This window comes from Stegodyphus dumicola, chromosome 3 (assembly GCF_044657685.1).
Source record: "Stegodyphus dumicola isolate Sdum_Otavi_A_Nest chromosome 3, ASM4465768v1".
Lineage (NCBI taxonomy): Eukaryota > Metazoa > Arthropoda > Arachnida > Araneae > Eresidae > Stegodyphus > Stegodyphus dumicola.
In genome coordinates, this window is record NC_140770.1 from 238,798,243 (window position 1) to 238,813,578 (window position 15,336).

The following is a 15,336-nucleotide window of genomic DNA, read 5'->3' on the forward strand; positions in this document are numbered from 1 at the left end:
ATAAGTGCAAATTACTTTTGCGATCTTCCACTTAAGTGGCGTCAAGTTCTCATCCTTGATTAGCACCAAGTCATTCACACGTAAATCAGCACTGGGAAGTTTCCACTTGTTGCGCACTTGGAACTGAGTTAAGTAGTCTTTTGACCACGATTTCGAAAACGATTGGGAAATCTGTGTGACTAATTTCCACCGTTCACGGATGGGAATTTTCTCATTTGTTACATCAAGCTCAGGAACACTTTTTAACTCACAACCGATAATAAAGTGACCCGGTGTAATGACAGAAAAATCATTTGGGTCGTCAGAAGCAGCCACTAAAGGACGGGAGTTAAGTATGGCTTCAGTCTCCACTAGGCACGTTGAAAATTCTTCTTGTGAGAGGATCTGCGATCCTATAACACGTCTCATGTGAAACTTCATGGACTTAACAGCAGCCTCCCATAGGCCTCCAAAATGAGGGGCTGATGGAACATTCATTGTCCATTTAACGCCTTCGTTGGTCAAGTAAGTACCAAGTGCCTCCATCGTACACGCTTTTAAGTAATTCTTTGCATCGATAAAGTTCGTTCCACAATCACTGAATATTTCAGCGGGCTTTCCTCGTCGTCCTATGAATCGTTTCAGAGCTGCAATGCATGCCAGAGCACTAAGGTCAGTGACAAGTTCTAAATGGACGGCTTTCGTTGCAAAGCATACAAACACACATACGTACATTTTTCAGTGGTTTAACTCCACTACCACGTCTAGGACTGATCAAGAATGGTCCTGAAACGTCAGTTCCGCATTTAAGAAATGGTCTTCCGAGATTCACTCTCGCAGAAGATAAATCAGCCATCATTTGCTTCGAAAACTCAGAGCAAAATCTGGCGCAGATAAAGCACTTTCTTATTTCTCTGCGTATTGCAGATTTTGCTCCTATAATCCAATACTTTTGTTTCATTGCAGACTTAACCAATTGTACTCCTCTGTGCATATAATTAAGGTGATAAAATGTCACTAACAATTTTGTAACAGGATGATTCTTAGGTAATATTATTTGATGTTTCACAGAGTCTGGTAAGCTGGCATTTCTTAAACGTCCTCCTACACGTAATATGCCACTGTTGTCTAAGAACGGATTTAGAGAAATTAAAGAACTTTTCTTTAACACTCTCGCTTTCTCTAAAGTAGCTATTTCCTTTTTATACTCAGTTCTTTGGACTAGTTTGATTAGAATATCGTGCGCTTCTTTTAGTTCACTTGTTTCTAAGAAAGGAGCCAAAATCTTATTCCCCCTCACATTTCTTATAAACCTTAAACACCAAACAACAACTCTCTGCAACTTACTCCAAACTGAAAATTTGTTCCAAAGCTGCTCAACTAATTCCAACTGAAGTACAAAACATTTGACAGAATTTTTTTGCTCTTTTAGTATTTCCGCACTGTCTACATTTGCTAACCCTCTAACCCAACTGCAGGATTATCGTCAGACGGACAATAATACCAATCACTTGGACTCGATCTTTCCTGAATTTCCACAACCCGGTTGGGAATGAACTGTTTCCATCTCTTCGCACTTCCCTTCACCCAATGCAGCGCAATACAAGAATCACTCCAAAACAATATTCTTCCAATTTTATCCTTAAAGACACTCTTAAGGTAATTTCCCACTTTAGCACCTATTACCATGGCCATTAGCTGCAACCGTGGCAGCGTTAGTTTCTTTAACGGTGACACTCTACTCTTCGACATTATAAAAGATACTCTGTAATTCCCATTATTCTCACAATATCTAAAATAAACAACAGTTCCGTAAGCACTTGGTGAAGCATCGCAAAACACATGTACTTCGGATAGCTCATTCTCACAATCCAGAAAACAATATCTCGGAATAGTAACGTCTATCAATTTTTCAATTTCTTTACACCACGTTATCCACTTTTGCTGCAAGTCCTCCGGCAATTCTTCGTCCCAATCATACGCTCTCTCCCAAATTTCCTGTAACAATAACTTTATACGTATCACAAACGGCGCAATCAAACCAATAGGATCAAAGATTCTTGCAGCTGTCTGTAAAACACATCTTTTAGTGCGTCGCAGCGTTTTCCATGAATCCACCAAACCCTTCACCTCCAACGACAACTCATCTCTATCAGGATTCCAATTCAACCCTAGGACTTTCAGTTGTTGAACTTCCACTATCTCACTGTCACTAAGTCCATTTTCTATCCACAATTTTTCTAATTCTCTACTGTTCGACCTCAGTTTCCTTAAATTAAATCCACCACTCTTTAATATTGATACAGCATCCGACGACAACTCAAATGATTCTCTCACACTGTCTCCACCATAACATAAATCGTCTACGTAAAGTGATGAATTTAACATTTCAAATGACTTCGGTTTACTTTCCTTATATTTTTTTATATGATGCTTTATCGTAGCACTCAAAATGAAAGGGGAAGTTTTACATCCAAAGGGTAGTCTTTTCATTCTCATAATTTTATATTCTTCACTAGGGTTATCTGAATACCAAAGAAATTTTAAGAATTTTCTATCTCTTTCAGAAATTTTTATTATTAAGAAAGCCTTCTCTATATCACAATTAAATGCTATTTTGGAATTACGAAATTTTAGAATCACATCAAGAATATTTGGATTTAAATTTGGGCCAATTTCCAAACAATCGTTCAAAGAAAGATTACCTTTAGATTTTGAACTGCAGTTAAAGACTATACGAACTTTAGTTGTTTCTTTATCTTCCCTAATAACTGCTCTATGAGGCATAAAATACTCATGCTCATCTATACCACATTCCTCAATAACTCCATTTTGTTTTTGGTCATTTATTATATTCCTATACCCATTAGCAACCCAATCATTTTTAGAAAAATCCTTTACTAACTCATCAAACCTCTTTTTAGCTAAACAATAAATATTTCCTAATGCATCGTAACTAAGCTTCCATAATAAATCAGTTTCATATCTCTCATTCACGAATTTTAAATTTTTCTCAAATTCATCTATCAGCGCTTTATCAACTACATTTAACTCTTCCTTTTCTTTAATTCCTAAAGCATCAAGCTCCCATAATATCTGAACATATGAAGCGGTTGCACAAAAATTCGCTGAAACTGCTGTCTTAACATTTGGCTTGTAAACATCTTGACTTCCCTGTAAAGCAAACCCGAAAATCGTTGGAACGCAAGTAATTTCCTGGTTTATTCGTCCCAATCATCAATTTTTCAATTTCTTTACACCACGTTATCCACTTTTGCTGCAAGTCCTCCGGCAATTCTTCGTCCCAATCATACGCTCTCTCCCAAATTTCCTGTAACAATAACTTTATACGTAACACAAACGGCGCAATGAAACCAATAGGATCAAAGATTCTTGCAGCTGTCTGTAAAACACATCTTTTAGTGCGTCGCAGCGTTTTCCATGAATCCACCAAACCCTTCACATCCAACGACAACTCATCTCTATCAGGATTCCAATTCAACCCTAGGACTTTCAGTTGTTGAACTCCCACTATCTCACTGTCACTAAGTCCATTTTATATCCACAATTTTTCTAATTCTCTACTGTTCGACCTTAGTTTCCTTAAATTAAATCCACCACTCTTTAATATTGATACAGCATCCGACGACAACTCAAATGATTTTTTCACACTGTCTCCACCATAACATAAATCGTCTACGTAAAGTGATGAATTTAACATTTCAAATGACTTCGGTTTACTTTCCTTATATTTTTTTATATGATGCTTTATCGTAGCACTCAAAATGAAGGGGAACTTTTACATCCAAAGGGTAGTCTTTTCATTCTCATAATTTTATATTCTTCACTAGGGTTATCTGAATACCAAAGAAATTTTAAGAATTTTCTATCTCTTTCAGAAATTTTTATTATTAAGAAAGCCTTCTCTATATCACAATTAAATGCTATTTTGGAATTACGAAATTTTAGAATCACATCAAGAATATTTGGATTTAAATTTGGGCCAATTTCCAAACAATCGTTCAAAGAAAGATTACCTTTAGATTTTGAACTGCAGTTAAAGACTATACGAACTTTAGTTGTTTCTTTATCTTCCCTAATAACTGCTCTATGAGGTATAAAATACTCATGCTCATCTATACCACATTCCTCAATAACTCCATTTTGTTTTTTGTCATTTATTATATTCCTATACCCATTAGCAACCCAATCATTTTTAGAAAAATCCTTTACTAACTCATCAAACCTCTTTTTAGCTAAACAATAAATATTTCCTAATGCATCGTAACTAAGCTTCCATAATAAATCAGTTTCATATCTCTCATTCACGAATTTTAAATTTTTCTCAAATTCATCTATCAGCGCTTTATCAACTACATTTAACTCTTCCTTTTCTTTAATTCCTAAAGCATCAAGCTCCCATAATATCTGAACATATGAAGCGGTTGCACAAAAATTCGCTGAAACTGCTGTCTTAACATTTGGCTTGTAAACATCTTGACTTCCCTGTAAAGCAAACCCGAAAATCGTTGGAACGCAAGTAATTTCCTGGTTTATTTTTTCGAAAGCTGAAGCTTCAATAATCTGCCAAAACACATCTGCCCCAATTAATATCTCAATGGTTATATCACTGTCACAGCAGTCGGCTAAGAGTAATCCGCGGGACTGCATAATATTTCGTACTTCTTGATTTGGAACAGAACCAGATGCCGCTGAAATAGTATCGGCCACTAGCACTTCAATTTGAATACACTGATTAGGGTTGTATCTGCTAGAAAATTTTAATTCTACTACTTCGTATAATTTCTCAGTAGCCTTTGCTGAGCCAAAGGAAAAAACTGACAGCCTTTCCTTTCTAATTGGTTTTAATTTTAAGCAATTGGCAAGGGCCTTCGTACACCAGCTTCTTTCAGAGCCATTATCGCATAATATGCGCGTCATTTTATTCAATTTTGTTTTATCAACAGAGCTAACGTATACACTGCACGTGAGTAACAGCACAGATGATTTTTGTATTCGGCTTGACCTTGATACTGAAGCATTGCCCTGAGTTTGTTCGGCGCCACCGATCTCTACTTTAGAAAGAGGTTTATTTTGTTTATAAAAATGAATCATAGAATGATGAGCTTTCCCACAGAAACAATTTCTGACTCTACAAGTTAGGCACATGTAATATTAAAACGCAATAGTATCTGTAAGTTTGTTCCAAATGTAATCTGAAAATTGCAAACTGTGCGTATGTGTGTCTAAGACAAAATGTGCTATACTACAGTTCAAATGTATTGATGTAACTCCAACATAGTAAGCGAAGCTATAATGTAACCAGTGTTCAAGTCATTAATTTATATGTAACGTGTGTTTAATGTAAATATAGTGTCTAAACTATTGATTGTACTCAGTATATGTTTTTTTTTTTATATTTATGATATTTGTGTATGTTTTTTATATTTTAGCATGGTTTCTTCATATAACTGTCCAATGGTTTATTGTACCGATTTTATGTAACATATGCTTACTGTACCCATGATATCAGGGACTGTATTCTGTATTGTAGCATGCTCCCACATATGGTTATCCTATGCAATTTTGTGTAACTGTCTTCCATGCTTTACCCCTGTATGTATATAACTATGTTCCATAGCATATTCTAACACGCACCTGTGAGGCGCAGTAAGTGAAGTTTTAACGCAACCAGAGTTTCAGTCCTTGATATATATATATATAATGTTTGTTTAATGTAGACAAACTCAGTCATTGATTTTCATGTAATGTATGTGTAATGTATATATGATATCAGTGTTTGTATTTTATATTTAAGCATGTCTCTACATATGACTGTATCATGCATTAATATGTAATTGTTTTTCATGTTTTACCCCTGCATGTACATAGCTATGTACCATGGAATATTTTAACATGCTCCAGAGTAGCGCAATAGCATCTGAGTCTTTGATATATGTCAAGTTAATGTAAACATAGTATCTCAGTCACTATTTTTTATGTAACATATGTTTAGTGTTTATATAATATTGTTTTCATAATCGTTATGTAACTCTCCACAAGTTTCATCTCTGCATGTAAATAACTATGTACATAGATTATTTTAATGTGCCCCTGTGTGGTACAGTTAAGTGAAGATTTAATGCAACCAGTGCCTTTATTTTTTGATATTTAGGCTGCGTCTTTTTAATGTAGATATAGTATTTTAGACATTAAATTTCATGTAACGTGTATGTAATGTATGTGTAATGTATCTAGATGTTTCCATGTAATGTATGTGTAATGTATCTATGATATCTGTGTTTGTATCTTATAATTCAGCATGTCTCCACACATGATTGTCTTATGAATTATTATCTAACTGTTTTCTATGCCTTACTTACCCCTGCACATATATAACCTTGTACCATAGAATACTTTAATATGTGGCTGTGTAGCGCAATAAGTGAAGCTTAAAGCACAGCGTCTGAGTCTGTGATATCCATACAATGTCTGTCCAATGTAAACATAGTATCCAAGTCATTAATGTTTACGTAACAAAAGTTTAATGTATTTAGGATATTGGGTGTTAATAATTGTTAAGTAACTTTTTCCATGTTTTACCCCTGCATGTAAATAACTATGTACCATAGAATATTTTAACGCGCCCCTGTGTGGAGTAGTAAGTGAAATTTTAATGCAACTAGTGCCTCAGTCCTTGATATTTAGGTAATGTTTGATTAATGTAGGTATAATAGTATGTTAGTTATTGATTTTTATGTAACATATGTTTAATGTATCTATGATATCTGTGTTGGTATGTTATATTTCAGCATATCTCCACATATAATTGTTTTATGCATTATCATCTTACTGTTTCCATATCCTACCCCTGCATGCATATAACCTTGTACAGTAGAACGTTTTATCTTACGCCAGTCAGGCGCAATAAGTGAAATCTAATGCACCTAGGCGTCCGAGTCCTTGATATTTATATTGACACTGGTGGACGTGGCGTTACACCAATTAACCATATGGTAAAGGGGTGGTGCCCACGTCCTCCGTCGCATGTCGCATGACTCTACAAGTTTTCGCATTACACTGGGAAGAAAACCATTTGAAACAAAGGTTATTTTGCTTAGTAATTTCAACACGCTCATTTACTGAAAGTCTTTTAAAATTAGGACAATTTTGTAACGGGTGGTTTTGATTAGTTTTACACAAAATACATGTTTGATCTTTTGCTCCAGATACATATACATTAGAAATATTTTTGTAATTATAATTACGAAGTTTATTAACATTATTTCCATCGCCTCTTTTATTATCGTTACCTATAAATGATTTTGCAAAAAGGGATTCTGGTTTTTGTTTACCTTTTGATGACAAATAAATATCGCATTCACGACCTAAACTTTGGGGTTCGAACAATGTCTCTCCCTGTTTAACTGCTATATGGGTTTTTAATTCACGATCAAGTTCACTGAATATTTTATCCGAAACCATAAGATCACATAACGATTTAAAATCTTTTACATTTCTCAACTGACAATTATATTCAAAATTTGCACTTAACCTTGATGCAAACTGTGCAAAGTTCTTAGATGACAATTTTTGCGTAGAACGAAAATGATTTAAGCACTCTTGAGGGGTTGGTTGAAATTCCTTTAAAATCATGGACTTTAGTTTATCGTAATCATTAATATCTTCTTCCTTCACATATACCATTAAATTAGTGACTTTCTCTTCCAAAATATTTAATAGGATTTCTGCTTTTAAATCTTCAGATACTTGTTTTGCCCTAAAAGCCCTTTCAATTGATTGAAAAAAGAGATTAAAGGATTCTGCTTTAGTAGGTACAGAAATTGTTAATGTTTTTATACTTTTAATTAAATTTTCCAGATTTCGATTTGAGTTGTCCGTCTCAATATTTGGATTTTGTAGCACGTCTTTTCTAGTGTTCGCTAAAGCTAATTCCGCCTCTAACTGAGAAAGTTTTATTTTCTCTAACTCTAATCTAATTTTGTTTTCCAATTTTTCTTTCTCAATTTGTATTTTCTTTTCCTCTAGAATATTATCCATAACATTTTGCACAAATTCAGCATCATTTGCACTAAGTTCTGAACTTTCTATTAAAGTTTTCAAAGTAACAATTTTTGCCCCGCTCGGAATTACTAATCCTAATTCCTCCGCGACGAACGTCAACTCGTCTTTTTTTAATGACTTAAGCGACTTCAGACTCATCTTAATTCAAAGAAAAATACAACCTTGAATTGACAACTAGAACATAATGAGTACAAAAACGAACACAATCAAACTCAACACAGACACTATCAACTCAAATTATCAAGTAGGAACACCTCAATACACAACACTAATAAACCGAATTTAACACTGAACATTATTACAGCAAACCAAATAACTACTCACCATAATCAAGGAAACCATCATCTTCACTGTTAATTTCCCTGCAACAGATATTCCCATATCAACACATTATTTTTGTCGCAAAATTTGATGATACACATTATTACTATCACATTTCCACTTTATTCCACTTCCTGGCACAAAAAAATGTTATGTTCACCTCTTTGTGGAATGGGCTGGAAATCAAAACTCTACACAATAAATATCATAAATATTTTACTCTTGCTCCAACGTACAAACGTGAAACACAATTCACTTGTATCTTTAGAACACAATTACAATAATAATAAAAAAAAAAAAAAAAAAAAAACGCGTGTTGCCACATTGCTGAAACACAATCGCGGAAAACTTCATTAATTTAAAAGTAGAAATAAATTATTTTTAGCTTTATACGAATATCAGGAGCGCGCTTTTTCGGCGAGCAATCGATGGCGTAACATTCCCAATATTTTGCCCATACGGAAATCAGCAATGAAATAGCTGGGGAGTATTTTGTGGATTCGCAAAACAGATTTCGATATTTTTGGTAATGTTAATATTCATCATGACAGAGTGTGGACATTTGAAAATCCACATGCATTATGTCAGGTGCCTTGTTATTCCTCAATGGTCATTGTGTGCACACATTGAGAAAGTTGGTTCTGAAGGTTCCATTATATGTTTTGTTAACGAACATAGACATGAGCCTCTTTTGAGAAATCACATTTGTACCAACACTGCAACAGCTTCAGTGTCTGGATATGACTATTTTCATGCAAGACAGGGAACCATTGAAACTACCATTGAAAAGGCTACTGGACAATTGTTTTGGAAATGGAAGAGCAGTCAGCCATCATTTGCCTTTAATATGATCAGCCCGTGTAATGAATTATCACTGAACTCGCATAAATTTCGGCTTTGGAATTCTAAAAAGAGTTGTGCTTAGTACACACCTTTAAAATTTAGCAGAGTAAAAGCTAGCAACACTCATTTTAATATCTACAACATCTGTACAGAGACATTCAGCTCTGTAATACAGGCATGCTGTTCTGCGATTTCAACATTTATTGGAAAATAAATATATACTGTACATATAATACAAGTCATAGCGTAATTAAAAGAAACTTCAATATATTTACTTTTTAAAATCACTTCTACATTGTTCATGTTGACCGGTCTTTTATTATATAATCTTGTTACAAAAGCACTAAAGTGTAATAATGCGAATAATTAAAACGTAATATGCAAAGCAAAAATATTTTTTCCTTAAAATTAAAAATTATTTTTAGTTACGAAAAAATATTTTTAGTTTTATGTTTTGAAAAATAAAAACAGTCATTTAAGTGTATTAATTTCAGAAAAATGTAATGTTGAATTCAATACGATAATGTATTTCACAGAAAATTTTAAGAAATTATGAAATAAAGCTTAGTTACTGTCAAATAATTCATTCCAGGGGGGACTCACAGATTTAATGGAAAATTTTCATAACAATAACAATAATGAAAATTTATCGAAAATAACACATGCAAAACACTGGAGTTCAAAATTGAGATTAGTGATTAAATATAGACTTCCCTGCACGTGTAAGTTTACTTTCTAAACGGGAATAGGATCTTAAAAATAATATACTTTCTAAACGGGAAAGTGATCTTAGAAATGATAATGTGCGAGCATATCTAGCAAACCTAGTTGATAAATTTCCTGGAATGAAGGGGTTTTATACTTTTATGGAAGTAAAAGCCAGCAAATAAATTTATTGATTCATATCTCATACAAAATTAAAGAGGACTACAGGTACCCAGGAAAAACTGTTCCACAGCAAATGCTAGATAATGGTACTTTGACTCAAGTTCTAATATTCAGTCAAAATTTTATGAAACTCGGAGGTAACCTAAAGGAATACTTGAGTGAACTTTCGCCCTAAATTTAAGTCAAGAGTCAGACGTCGATTACCAAAGGTTGGTATTTTTATTCTATTTTCGGCATATAGAACTAATATCTCATTCACAATAGACTGTTTCGTGGGATTAACCGGAAGGATGGAAATGCTCGCTTCTGTGTCAATCAAAAATTTCAATTTGGATGAATGATCGGCTAAAAAATGCGATTTACATTGCAGTCGTGATTATGGCCCAAATGCGATCGCCGAATTAGTTTCCATTTGCCGGAGAGAGCATGGGAAAGTACATTTCTTAGCATTAGAGCCAAAATTCGTATGATGAAAGCATTGATACTTTGGTGTTTTTTCTGGCATTCAGCAGGATGATTCGTTGCTGCTCTTGCCAGTACCCTCAGAAAATTCCGACTGGGCCTGACATATGATGAAATCCGAAGATGAGAGTTCTCCATACGAGGTACAATTGAAGAGGTGATACAAAAAGAAGCCCTTTGCTTCGATGTTTCGAGAGCAACGCATGAGACTAGTCGCGTGGGATGTGGTGGTGAGTCCGAAACTCCTAACTTGCCAATTACTGTACAAAGTAAAACATACAGGATACAAACAGTAAAAGAGATGAACGCATTGATTGGTTACCAGCTCTTTATAGGGTCCTCTGGAACGACTTCGATTACGCGACTTCAGGATTTTTAAATTTACCATCTCTTGAGCGGCTACAATAATGCCAATCGCGACCAATTCCTGAGTGACCTACGCAATTTGTGCTTCCAGCGGTGTTATGCACGATACTGCATTGATTTGAGGAGACGTGGCCAGATCATGAATTCTGTCTGCCACAACAGCCAACTGTGATAGGCCGTCATTCAATGCCCCTACTATGCTGGGGGTGTGGTTGTAGGAAGACGCGCGAACCAGAGAGTTTTGAGGCATGCTCTTTTTACAGTATCGCCCGAGAGATTACGCAAACGCGCAAGCCAATGAATGGACGTGAGTCGCCAAGTTCTACGCTTTTTACAATCCTTGATGTAAAGTAAACAAACTAGCATTTTTAATATTTAAAATAATCCGAAATTACTTGCGGAGATAACATTATTTTTCAGTTTCATTCAGATATAACATGTTACTGCTGTCTTCTGACACAATAAGGAAACTTAAAATAAGCACAAAACATTTGAAGTACATTTAATTGAAATTCCTCTGTTCTCTTTTCTTAACCAAATCGAAGCAAACTTTAGTCACGTCAATAATTCACGTGTAAACAGGTTGAATATTGTTGAATGAGGTAATTTAAAAGTTACGTTATTCAATTTTATACTAACTATTAAAAATATTGCATTTAAACATGAAACGTAGCCATCACATTAATTAAAATAGAACTTTTGTACAATTAGAATTTGAGATTTTGTTTCTGAAAACTTGGTTATATTTTTTTAACTAAAAATAATAATAATACAAAAAATAATTTAACGTAAATCTAATGAACTATTTTTCAAAATTTTTGTTCATTTCTTAACTTATATGCTATATTCTTCATGCGCAATTATTTGTGTTATGATTATGTTTTGTATTGTATATTACTGAGAAAAATGTGTCGATGAATAAAACTATTCCTTTAAAAGGTGTCAATGCAAGAAAAAGGCTGGAAATCCTTGATGTAAAGTAAACAAACTAGCATTTTTAATATTTAAAATAATCCGAAATTACTTGCGGAGATAACATTATTTTTCAGTTTCATTCAGATATAACATGTTACTGCTGTCTTCTGACACAATAAGGAAACTTAAAATAAGCACAAAACATTTGAAGTACACTTTCTGTTTATTCGTGTTTCTCTAAATGCAAAATATATATCTACACATAATAAATAACATCTAAATGAGCAGTGGAGATTATTTTTTACCAAAAGTTTAACTGATATATCAATGTACGATAATTCGTTCTTACCAAATTATTTGAGTACATAAATATTAGAAACTTTCTTAAATTGTTTGCACAATATGATTAAGCTCTAAAAACAGACCTTGTAGCTTACACTTTGCCCACCAGCGGCCGAGCGGTAAAGTCGCTGAACACTGGTAGTTCGGTCCGAGGTTCGAATCCCGCGAACGGGCTGGCTGCATGGGCGTTTTCGTGGTTTTCCCTATGTGTAACGTGTATACGAGCCAGTTTGCCTTAGAAAGTCCTCCACGAAAGGCATCCCTCCCCTTAGACAGATAGCCCTAGTGGGCTTTTCCATAATTAAATAAACCAAAGCAAAACGTAGCTTACACTTTTTCCATATTTGTATAATTTTCAGCCTTCTTCTAATTTCTACTGCATTCAATTTACACTGACAAGCCAAAACATTCCCGCATTTTTCAATGAACTCGTCTGGATGATGTGGAGGGCATGTGGTTAAGTGGGAATGATATTTATCTGCTGCTTAGAGAAAGTACAGAATTATTCTTGCACTTACTTTTGCGAGTGATGCTAAGCGATTTTGATAGAGGGCAGACTGTAATGGCCCGAAGACTTGGGACGAATATCTCTGAAACTGCAAGACTGGTAGGTTGCTCGTGATCTCCGTTGCTAGTATTTATGCAAAGTGTATAAATAACGATGAAACCAGCAATAGACGCCAAGATGTTGGACGTCCACGCGTCATCAAAGGAAAAGACTTCGAGGATTGCCCCGATTGTTAGAGCAAAATCGGCTTATGACACTGACTCAGCTGACAGCCCAATACAATGAAGATCCAAGTACAAGTGTTTCGGAACACGCAGTTCAGCAGACACTGTTGGATATGAGACTGCGCATAAATGTCCCACTTGTGTGCCTCTGTTGACAAAGCGTCATTGTCAACTACGCCTATACTGGGCCCAGGAACATCGAGACTGGATAAGTGGAAGACAGTTGCCTGGTCGGTTGAATCACGATTTCTCATTCATCACGTCGATGGCTGTCAGGATACGCCATCTTCTAGGCGAACAGTTGCTCCCCCTTTACAGCAGGCCATACACAGGCTGGTGGCGGCGGTATTATGCTTTGTGGGACGTTCCCCTCTGGGGCACTTAGTTGTCGTAGAATAAACCTTGAAAGCTGCAGATTATCTGAACATAATTTCGAATTAGTTGTGCAGTTAAATGGCGCTTTTCAGGCCACCTAACTAGCCAGATCTTAACCCAGTAGAGCACATTTGGGATGTCATGCAGTGCCAACTCTGAGCTCAAACACCATCATGTCGGAATATCTGGACTTTGCATGACCCGTTGCTTAGACCATTTGGTACAACCTCTCGCCAGTCATCTACCAAGAACTTGTAGCATCCATACCAAGGCGAGATGCAGCTATTTTGCAGGCCAGAGATCGCGCAACGCGTTATTGATTATGTGGTCGTAAAGTTTTGGCTCCTCAGTGTATTCATCAGAGACCTTTAAGAAATTCTGAAAACAATTTTACTACGTCCTGATAAAATAGTAAACCTTCGATTTTATATAACAGTTAAATATTTTATAAACTAAATTTTCAAATATATATGTAACTTCTCTGAAATGTTTAATTTTTCCTGCAGGAAAAATTTCATTTGTCTACGTGTTTATTATGCTACTGCTGATTCTGAGGTCTACAGCCATAAGCCAAAGTATAATGTAAGGAACAAGTTTTTATTTTGTGATGATATTCTTGAAAACCTTTGTTTGTTTAATATTCAAATGGTAATTAATTAATGCCTCTAATTCTTCAACCTGTCAAAAACTGGTACTTAAAGTAGAAAAGCTTCTACAAACTATTTAAAGAATAAAAAGAGTTGCAATATTCATTTAGCACCATTTCTTAAACTTTCAACTCTCTGCATGTTTTACAAGATTTATGATCCCCTTCTTAACACGAAAAATGCATTAATAGTACAACATACGCTGCTGTATCCAAGTAACTAGCATGACTTTTAGAAATCTAATATATGCTGGAAAAGCGTTTATGCTGTAAAGATATTTTATTATTATAAAGGGCCAGAAAAGAAAGATGAAATGTACCAAACCCGTTATGATATTCAGGTTTTGAAAGTATGCAGCATAATTAGTAGGTCATTTATCTTACTGAACAATGAATTTTTGGCCTGCTTACCTATGAAAACTTTTTTTTTATGTCGCATGTAGAACTAGTTCTGAAACGCTACATTTATATTTTTATTCTGGAATACTATCTTATTGTCCAGCTCAAAAAAGAGCCATTGCAGGTGTTTCTCTCTAAGAAGGAATGGAGGAAGGAAACCGTTACAAAGTGAATTCCACGCAAAATCGCATGAGGAATTTTACTAGTCAGTTTTGCAGTATACAGATGAATCCTTCCTGTTACAGTCGATGCTTTCTTTGCTTTAACATTCCTATGATACACGTCCGAGATCCAGACTTCGATTGAAAATTTACTGGATTTTAGATAGTCAGTTTAAATCTAGTAAAATGACAAGTGAAAATCACAAAATTAAAAATCTGAAATAGCTGTTTATGAAATAATGAAGCATTTATGATCTTAAAGTAATAAAAGATTTACGAAAAGGAAAAAAAAAAACTCTATACATATTTGTTTGCTTTATTAATTTAAATTTGCTTAGGTTTTTGTGCTAATATTTTATCTTTAATTCAATATAGACTGACATAATTTCTTGTTTAGTTACAAAGTTCAAGTACTGTAATTATCACTACTAAGAACATATAGTGAATTTGAGTTTCAGAAAGCAGCACCTCCTTTTACTCTGTAGGCTCCACCACTCTGTAGGGCCGAACGGTAAAGTTGCTGAACACTGGTAGTTCGGTCCGAGGTTCGAATCTCGCGAACGGGCTGGCTGCATGGGCGTTTTCGTGTTTTTCCCCATGTGTAACGTGTATACGAGCCAGTTTCCCTTAGAAAGTCCTCCACGAAGGCATCCCTCCCCTTAGGCAGATAGCTCTCGTGTGCTTTGCCATAATTAAATACACCAACACCTTTTACTCTGTATCACGTGAAGAACATCAGTAAAACAAAAAGACGAAAGTAAAAGTCAGGTGGCCGCCATCAGTCGACGAAAAAGGTGAGTGTCTGATTGAAGGTCCAAATCA

The 15,336-nt window shown here is 35.1% G+C and overlaps 1 protein-coding gene across 3 annotated transcripts in view; it reads left to right on the plus strand.

The window, feature by feature from the left end:
* LOC118191601 (degenerin mec-10-like) overlaps positions 1–15,336 on the plus strand; it is a 174,781-nt gene that overhangs the window by 154,217 nt on the left and 5,228 nt on the right. For all 3 annotated transcript variants that reach the window (XM_085813952.1, XM_085813951.1, XM_085813950.1), the window contains one exon: positions 13,815–13,890. In XM_085813952.1, coding sequence (XP_085670078.1) covers positions 13,815–13,890 — 76 coding nt within the window. The remainder of the gene's footprint in view (positions 1–13,814; positions 13,891–15,336) is intronic.